Source organism: Pipistrellus hanaki (genome assembly GCF_964339955.1).
Source record: "Pipistrellus hanaki genome assembly, chromosome: 7".
Lineage (NCBI taxonomy): Eukaryota > Metazoa > Chordata > Mammalia > Chiroptera > Vespertilionidae > Pipistrellus > Pipistrellus hanaki.
The window spans coordinates 51,984,447-51,996,681 of NC_140509.1; the positions used below are offsets into that span (position 1 = coordinate 51,984,447).

Here is a 12,235-nt window from a genome sequence, read left to right on the forward strand (position 1 = left end):
TTGAGCTTTTGTTAACTCGTTCCAAATCATTTGGATTTTTCATGTTTTTTCTTTCCACCCCACCAAGATTTATACTCCCTTTCGTGGGAGACAACAAAATAAAGACAAAAAACCTGTTTTTTGTTTTTTGTTTTTTTTACAAATTCATCTGTCTTTATTGAAGCCTTTTACCACAGACTGCCGAAAACAGCATATACTTGTATATACATCCACTTATTTCAGATCTGAACCAATTAGTATAGGGTACATTTATATTGTATTTGCTTGTTCAGTATGAGGAAATGTGCATAGATACCATTTGTGGATTTCCAAAAAGGTCTTGGATTCAGGCTGCCTGCATTTCAGTGACTGGGAAACAGTGTCGGTTGGGAGTGTTAAGAGTTAGCCGTGTGGACATGTTTGGAGACACCCGAGGGGATTGCGGGTTTGGTGGGGGAGGGTCAGCTCGGCAGCGTCGCCTAAGGGAAGTGGTATCTGTTCAGTTTTCTCTGTAAACTGCTTGTTTAAGAAGATGGGGGTTGGGGAGGGGGAGAAAGTGTAGCGGCGCGTTTAAATGTTTGAAAAAACGGGCGATGCTTTCCGTCTTAAAGGAAACAAGCCATTTCTACTTGATCCATAACAGTTATTGTAGCATTCGATGAGGGCGGTTAACCTTGGTGTTGGTATCTAGTAATCTGCCATCGTTTGAACCGATTTGAAAGGTAAAAGGAAAGCATTTTGAAACCGGGGAGGGCGAAACGGGGGTAGGCGCCTAATCCGTTATTACATTTTCATTCATTCCGACTCTTCCCGTCCACGGGTAAAAAGCCACGGTCCAGTCCATTAGTCTATGCATTTACCTTTTTGTCTCCCCCTTGCCTCTCTTCCTTTACCCTTCCCCCCACCGGCGCCCTTTTTTTTTTTTTTTTTTTTTCCCCTTCCTCCCCCACCTCTTTCTGAGCTCTGCAGCCGCCTCTGCCGGCCGCCCCTCCGCACCTCCCGGCCGGCGCTCCCCTCCCCCTCCCGCCCTACCTCCCCTGGCTCTTGGGGAACAATCGCCAGTGATGGAGGTTCGCTCCACACGTTGAGCTGGAAAACGGGGCTGTTATTTAGGAAGTCATTAATCACCTCTCCTCCCCCCGGAAAGAGATGGCGGGGAAACCTGTGAAGGACGGTTTCTTCACCGGCCCCCTCCCACAAAATGTGGCCAATTGATCAGCCTCCACACAATTTGACTTCACAGGAAGGTGATAAGTGATTTTTTTTTTTGTAGTAGGATTTCATTTTGAATTTTTTTTTTTCTAGTAGGATTTTTCAATTTGAATGAGGGGGCTCCTTCAGGTAATCGTGTGCTTTTTTTTTTTTGTCTTATTGTAGGTGCCTATTATCATTATCTAAACTTTCATGGGGATGTCATTCGGTTTAATTAGATCTTTTGTCAATTACATATTTCCTAAGACTGAATTAAATAGATGTGCGTCCCAAGCCGGGTTACTGCTGTCGAGCTGCTGAATTATTTTTTTTAAAATTAATTAATTAATTTTATTGATTATGGTCTCACAGCGTAAACCTCGGTTGCTTTATTTACTAAATGGCTCTTTCCCCCCCTAAATGAGATGATTTGGACAGGCTTCTGTGGAAGGCACGCGTGTGCACATGTATGACTGTGCTCCGTTTTTTGTGTTTTTTTTTTTTAATGATTCCCAAGGACCTTCCGTTGTGCTTTAGATAAAAGCACGACCTCAGCCTTCTGTTTTTATCGTAAAAGAAGCGCCCTAAATGTGTCTTTTAAGGTTAACGCGTTTTGAGGTGTTTTTTTTTTTCGTGTCCATTCATAAATTATTTCGATGTCAGCAGAGATGAAATGGCGATTGGTTATCTCTTCCTCCTGCCACAGCCCCTTCAGGATCCGAGGTGAAATTAGTAGCCAGAAAGCATGTAATTGACAAAGTCACGTGTGCTCGGGGGGCCAGAAACTGGAGAGAGAGAGAGAGAGAGAGAAGAGGGAAGGGGAAAAAAAAAAAATCAAAAGAGGGAAAGCACGTTAGACCATGCGAGCTAAATGTGTGATCGCACAAAATCAAGATGTTAGACTGACGCCGAGGACCGCTCCGGGGCCGAGGGAAAGTTTTCGTCTCACGAGTTGGGAGCCGAGGGCCCGTGGGGCAACATGGCCGAAGGTTAATTTTCTTTTCTATTGTTTTACTGTGATTTTTCTCCTCTCTTCCTTTCTCTATTCCTCCCCCCCCCCCCCCACTCCTTCCCCTCGCCCACCCTCCTCTGGCCGTTACCCCCTCCCCCCTTCCTCCTTATACCCCAATACCGGGCACCCCCCCCCCACCCTCCATGGCGCAGGGGGGGCTTTCTGCAGCCCATTGTTACCGATCCCCCCAAAAATGTTCTGCACCGCCCACCCCGATTCACGGCTGGGAAAAGCTTTTTCACGGGGCTATTGTTTGGATTGTTGTGAGTGTGATTGAGCGCAGTTTCAGTGAGGGAGCCCGAGGAAACTTTTATACACCTGCCCCCTCCCCCCCACCCCCACCCCCAACTTTTAATGGAGACTGTGGGGGGCGGGGAGGGGAGTGCACCGCGCAGACCGCCGGACCCGCCGCCGCCGCCGCCGCCGCCGCCGCCGCCGCGTGTGCCTGGGAGCGGGCTCCAGCGTCCCCGCGATCTCTCCCCGGCGCCCGCCCCGGAGCAGGGCTCCGCCGGAGCCGTTCCTCTTTGTAAATGGGATCAGTGTTCAATCCGCAGCATGCAAGTAAAGTATCGCTCGCGCTGTACTGCAATGTGTGCCTGAGGGGGGGATGGGGGGGGGGATTGAGTGTAAAAGGACACGTATGGACAGAGCCGTGCAAGTGCGATGTGGATCGATAGAACAGCGTGGGCTTCCCCCCCCCCCCCCCCCGCTTCCTTTTTTAAACGATTTTCATTTTAAATATCTCCTGTAGAAGGAAAGCAGGAGTCGACCGTTTCATCGCGTTTTCTTATTTCCTTCTCCGTCTCCCCCAACCAGCCTCCCCCCCCCCCCCCATCTCTTTCCACGAACCGGACGGCGGTGCGGACTGACTGGCTTTTTTGTCCCGTTCTGCTCAGGCGGCGCCGGCAAAGGTGGTGGCGACGAGCCCGGGAAGCCGCCGCAGCCGGCGGAGGAGGAAGCCCCGGTTCTGCACGGCACCGGCCACTGCAAGTGGTTCAACGTGCGCATGGGGTTCGGGTTCATCTCCATGAGCAGCCGAGAGGGGAGCCCCTTGGACATCCCAGTCGATGTGTTCGTGCACCAAGTAAGCCAAACTCACCCCCCCTCGACCCCCATCCTCTCTCCCCCCCTTCACCTTTCTCCACGTGGAGCTGATCGAGCAGTTTTGTCAATGGCTATACAATAATCAGGCGTCCTTGGGTGTATGGAAAGACAAAAGTCTTCCTCCTGGTCACGCGTTAATACAGTTTTTAGGGTATCTGTACCCTAAAAATACCCTTCCTGAGTATTTTTTTTTTTTTTTTTTCCTAAGCAGAAAGTCAAATCTTTGAGATTTTACTGCTTGGGTGCTTGTTGACTTGCATTGCAAGTTCCCTTCCTTCATCCGACAGTGAGATTGCAGCGGTGCAGCTTCCGGTGTGGTCCGTTACCAGGTTCTCTGTCGCCCACGCCTAGTGAATGAATAGGTAAATGAATGGAGAAACGGCGGCCGCTTTAGGGTTTAAAAGCACACGAGCAGCAGTTTGCTGTTGAAATCTGTAGGTCCCTGCATTGGAGACATCTTTTATAGCTTTCCCTGTTCATATCCCGTAGTCATTTGTACATGTAAAAGTTAAAATAATTTGATTTTTTTTTTTTACACGAAAATCAAGTAGAACACTGTTAGCGTAGTATGGATTTGAAGAAGTGTTAAGAGTGGATGCTTAGAAAGCAAACGTTTCAGAAATGTGTTTGGTGTAGGACTTTGTGTCCAAGGATACTGTCTCTTTAAGAGACTGAACTAAAAAAACATGTGGCCAGAGGCGGCTCTAGCTTGTATGTTTAAAATGTGCTAGTCTGCTACTTGGGGGTAAATTTCCACCATTCCTTATAGAGTGTTGTAATTTTTTAAGATGCTTAATACCGAGCCGAATGTTATTGCTTCTCATTTTAAATTTTTTTTACGCAGAAACAAATTAATACCTCATCCCCTTTCAATCCACTCCTCTCTGTTACTTAATCTCTTTTATAGCAAAAAAGATAATTTACAGTTTGCAAGTTTGATCCTTTCATTAAAGGAAGTTAAAGAACTATTCTCTGTAATTCTTAGATAGGCGTAAAGGGATTTAAGAGTAAAGAGGTTTACTTTGTCTTGACATCTAAGTTAAAAAAAGATTCAATGAATGGCTATCAATATACTACAGGTTGACTGACAGTAGATGCAGGAAAGAGTCTGTTTGCATGGAAAGTATGTATTTTATTTGATACTCTGTTGCATGTTCCTGGTAATCTGTACAACCTCCTTTCTCCCAAAGGAATATCATCTCCAAATTAAGTATATAAACAATAGAAACACATGAAACCATTCTGTTTTGATCTGTTGTCCTGTAGTGCTTGGTAGCTTCCTGACCTTGCTGTGTGGTGTGTGTTTTCCTTTCCTAAAGGCCTGGCCATCATTATTGGCTGTTTATATGTGGAAGGATCAGCGTAATCTGTGAATTGAAACAGGGTTTAAATACATAAATAGAAGTGCACAGACAGGCTACTGAATTTTATGCCTCCTACTTTATATTGCACAATGAAACCACATTTTCTGCAGTGACTAAAATCACTGACAGATCCAGTTCTGTCAGGCCCCGGCCTTCCCCCCTTTGAACCTTCTTTGGGTTGTTAAATTGTCCTTTACGATCTCATAAATTTGTTTTATAGATGAATGAAAAAAATAGCCCTTTTCTTCTTTGATCACACCTTGTTATAATTTGGTTTTCTGTGTTTACCTTTAATATATTCAAATATCAGACATCTTACTAATTAAATATTTAGAACCATAAGACATCCAAATTTAAGCTGTTTAATGGTTATATATTGATAAACATTACTAGAGCCACTAAATTTAGAAATGTTATGTTGCTGGGAAAGTTTTATAGAGAGTAAACCATTTCCAGTGTACAGTAATTGATTATTAAAGACTTGCTTTAATCTTCTGTTACACATTATGTGTTTACTAAAGAACAATATTAAAATGACATGTGATAAAAATGCTCTTAAATATGTGTATTTGTATTCTTCAGAATATATCTAGATACATTCTTAGGAAGAAGTATGTAAAAAGTCAATAAAACCTAAGTATTAGTGTTTTTTTGTTATGTAAAAGGCAGGTAGTGATAATCTTTAACTTTTAAATTAGAAAGTGATATTTTAGGGAATTTTTTTATGGTAAAAATATATCTAGGAAAAAATTGCTTTGGTATCAATCACCTTATTTTTTTGCATCTTTGATACCTGGGTTTCTGTCTTATATCGTGACTTAATGTCTATTACATATAAATTATATGAATAATTTTTTGGAAGAAGGCAGGAATCCTACAGATTTTAGCCAAGCAACTACAAGGAACAATTTGATGGTCATAAATGATATGTGTAGTATCATGTGAACATTGCTTTTGCTTATACAATCAGATTGCAATCTTGGACAATTTTATAAATGTCTTTTAAATCTTTTAAATTATTTATGCTGACAATTTTACTGTCTGAGCATTTTGAAAGCATACTAGGTTTTATGTATAATTATAAATTAGATTCCCTCCCCTATTATGTCTCTATATTCTTTTTTTTTTTTTTATGCAAGAATAAGCATGGGTATTTAGGGAATTTTAAAATGTTTTCCTGGACCAAGATCTATTTATTATTTTAAATATATGACATGAGTGTTTTTTGAGTGTTCAGAAATGTGTGTCATTGGATTTAAAAAAAAATATTTGAAAACTTTTAATACTATATACACGAGGAAATAAAAATAAATTATTTTAAAATTCATGCTAAGTCACGAATATATATATATATGTGTGTGTGTGTGTATATATGTGTGTGTGTGTGTGTGTGTGTATTTCTTTTGAAAATATAGACTGCAAAGAACTGCACATCAAAAACAATTAAGTTGCTAGGAAAGTGTTCATTGTTACATAAATCTAGAATTTGTTGGTAGTAATACAGTCAAAATTCTATTTCTCTAACGTTACCAGATCCTCCAAAATAAACACATGACTTAGGTAATGTACTTTTTCTATTTTTATGTGTTTGATATATGCAGTGAAATTCTGCTGATTGAAGATGGTGTGTGACCCTTGGTGGTTTAAAATGACAGATTCATTTGACTTTCTAATGTTAACTTGTGATTTAAATCATTTTATATTTGTGGACTATTAATAAACTCAAATGTATTTTGACACATGTTAATACTGAAACATTGGTGGCATTCAATAAGGGATATTTTATTTTTTTTTACAAATTTAACAATACTGGGTAAATATATTTGTGAATTTTGGCAGCACACAGTCTTTGAGGTGTCCTTAAAATTTTAATATTTGACAATTTTGATGGTTTAATTTGTCAATAAGATTAATTTGTAGGAATATCTTACTTAGGAATCCAATGGGAAACAGATTTGTCTCTCAATTGAAGGAAGGGTATATACGGTTAATACAGACTTGTACTCCTAGGTTCCTGCTAAGGTGATTTCATCAATTAGAATATGGTTATTTTGTAAGTGCTAATAATTAATACTCCTTAATAGGCTTAAATAATAATGGTACTTTAGATGAATTGCATGGTATTTAAATATTAGATCTTTTTTGGAGAAGAGCAATATTCCACAATAACTACCAGTTGATATTTGTTATCCTGTAAGTTTTTCTTATATGTATTTTGACATTTATGTCCAATCATTTCCTCTTGTAATAAGATAAAATAATCATTTGAAATTTATTTTGTTTAGGGGAAAAATATAATCTATTCTCCTTATTGCCCTCTCTTAAGCTTATTTGCATAGTGATATTTCTTCATTAATTGCATTGTATTTGGAAATCTTGGCCATCAAATATGGTACAAATTTTTTTTAACATATCGATAAATATATTTATTTTTTTCACAATTTATCTAAGAATTTTTTTCAAAGACAGTGTAATTCAAAATGATAGCAATTTAGCTAGTATTACTTGGTAGTCTTAAGTATTTTTTAATGATTTGGTTTGGAATTCTTCATTTACCTTTGTAGTATGGATGTTTCCCTCCTATGCTCTTTATTTCTGACCTGTAGTTTGATCTTTATGGAGAGTACAAATGCCCACATTAGAAAGATTTTATGTTCCTTGTATTTATTTGCTTAGAAAGCATCTCAAAGAGTAATGGAAATAGAAGAAATAAGAAAAATTATTGTAACATAAATTGACAATATTTTATTGATAGTATAAGATATGAAAACATTTGCAGATGACTAGTTTATTATTTTTAAATTTTTTATTTTATCTGAGAGAGAGAGAAACATCAATTTGTTGTTCTACTTATTTACTGGTATGCATGCATTCATTTGTTGATTCTTGAATGTGCCCATACCTGGGATGGAGCCCACAGCCTTTGTATATAGGGACAGTGCTCTAAGCAACTGAGCTACCCACCCAGGGTCGACATGACTAATTTATATATATGAAAATTTCAAGTATTATACACAATTCAGTTGATGTATCATAAAGTACATATCTTAAATGTTTTCAGTATTAATTAATTATACAACTTATGAAAACAGATTTACTCCAATATGTTCATACTTAAAGGCTTTTCATAGCATTTTATCTACTGTATTTATTTTTGTCATAGTTAGGCATGAAAACGTTTTTCACATACAGAATAGATGTGATTATTATTATTCTCAGGATTGTTGAATGTTTTAATTTCAAAAAGTTTATTTAAACAGAAATCTTAAAAATTTAAAGGGTGAAATATGATAATTGTAGTTCTTTTCTTAGAAAGTTATACATTTTTATACTTTGAAAATAGTTCCCTAAACCTATCACATTTTCATGATTTGCCTAGTTGACCAATTTAGAAGAATCCCAAATGAAATGCCTTTAATATAATCACATTTAAAAGCATTTAAATCAAAGTTTTGTAAAACTGTAATTGTTTTATAAAAGATGTTGGATACTTTCCTTCTGATTTTCAAATGCTGATCTATTGTAAGACTCCTTTTATGTACTTACTAGAGGCCTGGTGCAGAATATTCATGCACTGGGCGTAGGGGTCCCTCAGCCCAGCCTGTGCCCTCTCAAAGTCTGGGGACTTCTCTGGAGATATCCCCCAAGGGGTCCTTAAGTAGGAGAGGTTCCTGCCACTGCTGCTCACCAGTCATGAGCCTGGCTTCTGGCTGAGCGGCACTCCCCCTGTGGGAGGGAGCCCACTGACCACCAGGGTGCAGTTCCTGCGTTTAGTGTCTGCCCCCCGGTGGTCATTGCACGTCATAGGGACTGGTCATTCTGCTGTTTGGTTAATTTGCATATTGGGGTTTTATTATATAGTATAAAATGGTGTTCTTACTCTCATTCAGTTTTTAACCTGAAATGTGAATTGGGTACATATTTAAGACATAGTCTCTCCTCCCCTTTTTAAAGATTATTGATGTAACTATAAATACTTTTTTCTTTTTTATTTGGGAATCTTTTTAAAGTTCATTCACAATAAATGAAGACATTTCAGAATAACAAATACCTATAAATTTGTCTCAGAGTTCTTGGGTTTCAGAGGAAGTTGCTACCTACATTCAACATAGAGGATTAAAAAGTGTGTCCTTTAGTACTTTGTAGCAGGAATGGAACCCTTATTATTTGAATTTGTTTGGATCCTTTCTGTTCAGAAATTATATCAATACTGAGATAGTTTTAACCAAGTATCCAACCAGAGACCCTTCAGTCTGCCAGCCCACACTCTAACCACTGAGCAGAAACTGGCCAGGGCAATAGTTTTGAATATCTTAACTGAGTAGTTATTTATTTTTAATGCAGTTTTACTAGAGGCCCGATGCATGAAATTCATGCAAGAGTAGGCCTTTGCAGCTGCGGTGACTGCCTCGATCCCTCCCTCACAGCCACTATGCTGCAGCCCCAATTTCGTCCAGAAGGACATCCAGTCTAATTAGCATATTACATTTTTATTATAGATGGCCTTTGGTTGATTACCTCCCACCAACCCATGATCGGGGTCGGAGAGGGATGTGAGAGGTTAGCCAGCTGGGGAGGGACTGTGAGAGCGCTCCATCTCACTCAGTTCCAATCAGTTGGACTCTAGCTGCAAGCTCACCTACTGGTCAGAGCATCTGCCCTCTGGTGGTCAGTGCACATCATAGGAAGCAGTTGAGTGGCCTTAGCATTCATTAGCATATTATGCTTTGATTCGTTGAATGGATGACCGGACACTTAGCATATTGATATGTGCTTTTATTGTATAGGATTGATTTCAGAGAGGAGGGAGAAGAAGAGAGAGGAAGAGAGAAATATCAATGACAAGAGAGAATCATTGATCAGCTGCCTCCTGCACGCCCCTCTCTGGGGATCTAGCCCACAACCCAGACATGTGTCTTTGACCAGATTCATACCTGGGACCCTTTAGTCTACAGGCCGATGGTCTATCCACTGAACAAAACTGGCTATGGCCTGAGTAGTTATTTTGATACCGTGATTAATTACTAGTTTAAAATATGTTATCTTGTGGTTTTATTTTGTACTAAGTATAACCTAAACAATTAAAGTCATATTTCTAATTAATTCAACTGGAAATGCATTACTTTAGATATGATATTCTATAGACTTGATTTACAATTAAATATGAAATACCCTGAGATATTTCTCAATAAATTTTACATAACAAGAAGTTCAGTTGTTCAATATATATTTGGTATAGGTTATATCTGTAACATATATAAGTTCATGAGAAGCAAATTATTTTTATTCTTCTAAAATAATTTTATTGTGGCATCTAATATCAGAAAAGTTGATAACAGTAACATATTAAAGCAAATACATTGCAGATTAGTGGGGTGCACTTAGAAATGATCTTCTAATGAGCGTTTGTACAATAGGTGACAAGTGTTACACTATAATTTGATACATCATTATTTCTGTATTTCTGACCTGTAGTTTGATCTTTATGGAGGATAAAAATGTCCATATATTACAAAGATTTTATGTTCCTTTCATTTTCATCTTTTACCCAGCACTAAATTGGGAGATAATAAGGAGTAATCATACCAAATTTTTCAGGTTGCTGTGAAGAGTAAAGTTGTTACATAAACTGCCAAGCAAGTGTGTTGAATAAATAAACTAAAATGGAAACTAGTCTTTGCCACAATAAAGTCATGGTTAAGTTATATTCAATGGCATATATTCATGGTGGAAAATTAAATTATCTTCTTTTATGTGCTTTCTTTAAAATAGGGTAAATTATCCTATATAATAAAAGGCTAATAAGCAAATTGACTGAATGGCAGAATGACCAGTCACAATGACATGCACTGACCAACAGGGGGACTATGCTAAATGCAGGAGCTTCCCACTGGTGGTCAGTGCACTCCCACAGGGGGAACTCCACTTATCCAAAAGCCAGGCTCATGGCTGGTGAGTGCAGTGGTGGTGGCGGGAACCTCTCCATCACTAAGGATGTCCGACTGATGGCTTAGGGAGAGGGCACAGGCCAGGCTGAGGGACCCCCCCGACAAGGGCACGAATTTTGTGCACTGGGCCTCTAGTATAATATTAATAGCTTAATTTCTATTGCAGTGAACTATAAAGCTTTTATTATAATGTTGTGGTATGTAATATTATTTAAGTATCAGGATATAAAATGAGGCTTAGAAATATTTTTGTTATGCAGATATTTTTAATTGTTGTACCATGAGATTTTACCCTTGTATATTCTGTTCATATATTCTTCAGTATAAGTTAAGGAAAAAAATATTGTTTTAAATGGACCTGCTGTGATAATTTAATATCCATTGCTGTGATAATAATTATTTAACCCTTGTGAGATACTATATAATGGAATAGAATCTGGCCAAATAAATCAGTATTCAAATCCTAGTTTATTATATGTCTTATGGAGAAGTAAGTTATTTTAAATTACTTTCTCAGTATCACAGTGTCCTATAAATGAAGGGGCAAATTCATATCCACCTTGTAGAGGGTTGTTATGAGGATTAAACGTTCTTTCAATGTAAAACCTTTGACACAGAGCTTGGGAGATAGTAAGGGCACAACAGTGTTTGTTGTACATAGTTATTATAAAGCTGAAGTAGTGTGATAGAGTGACGGAGAAAACATTGGTTTGGATTTGGCTCTGCCACTTGATTGGTTCCTCACCATTGGCTAATCACTTCCTCGGTGTATGGTGTGTTTCAGTGACTTGGCTAGTCACTGAAATTCAATACTTTTTCTCACTAATTTTGAGTGATAGTTAAGTATCAACTGATGTAATATGTGTGAAAATAATTTTAAAACTGTAACAATTCCAGGCCTTAGTTTTAATCTTTATTTTGATCACTGTATTTTTATTAGTACTTTCATAATGTAAATCATTATCAGAATTTTTAAGATAGTGAGCCCATGTCATTTATTTTAATTTTTGCCTTGTCAGATTTATTGAGATATAATAATATAGAATAAAATTAAAATTTATTTTTTTTATCCTTACCTGAGGATACTTTTCCCACTGATTCCCTCCCCCCCTCCCCACCCCCCCCCCCCCCCCCCCAGAGAGAGTGGGAAAGGGAGAGACACACACAGAGAAACATTGTTGTGCAACAGACACATTGATTGGTGGCCTCTTGCTTGCAACTGAGGTGTTTGCCCTTGACTGGAATCAAACCTGTGGTTCTTCAGTCGGTGGGCCAGCACTCTAACCACTGAGCAAACCAACTAGGGCAAGTTCACAAAATTTAAGTATTCAATTAGATGAATTTGACAGGTTGTATAACTACCACCAGAATCATGATATAGAACGTTAAACCACAGAAAGTTCCCTTGTATCCTTAAAGAGAAGAAGCTCAATTATCCTATGATTATTGGTGTGTTATATTATTGGTTAACTGTCCTGGTTCCTTTTAACTTCATCTTGTTGGCTATAGGCTATGATCTAGTATCCTTTATATAGTTCACATTTATTTTGATGTGTTTCATTTGTTTCTCTTTAGTTATTTCTGCTTGGAAATTATCTTTATACAAGTAGTTTCTGTGCCTGTGAAAGTAAGATCAT

At 38.4% G+C, this 12,235-nt stretch overlaps 1 protein-coding gene across 1 annotated transcript in view; it reads left to right on the forward strand.

The window, feature by feature from the left end:
* LIN28B (lin-28 homolog B) overlaps positions 1-12,235 on the forward strand; it is a gene marked incomplete at its 3' end in the record, with an annotated part of 76,926 nt that overhangs the window by 13,884 nt on the left and 50,807 nt on the right. The window contains exon 3 of the mRNA XM_084890569.1: positions 3,079-3,266. Coding sequence (XP_084746695.1) covers positions 3,079-3,266 — 188 coding nt within the window. The remainder of the gene's footprint in view (positions 1-3,078; positions 3,267-12,235) is intronic.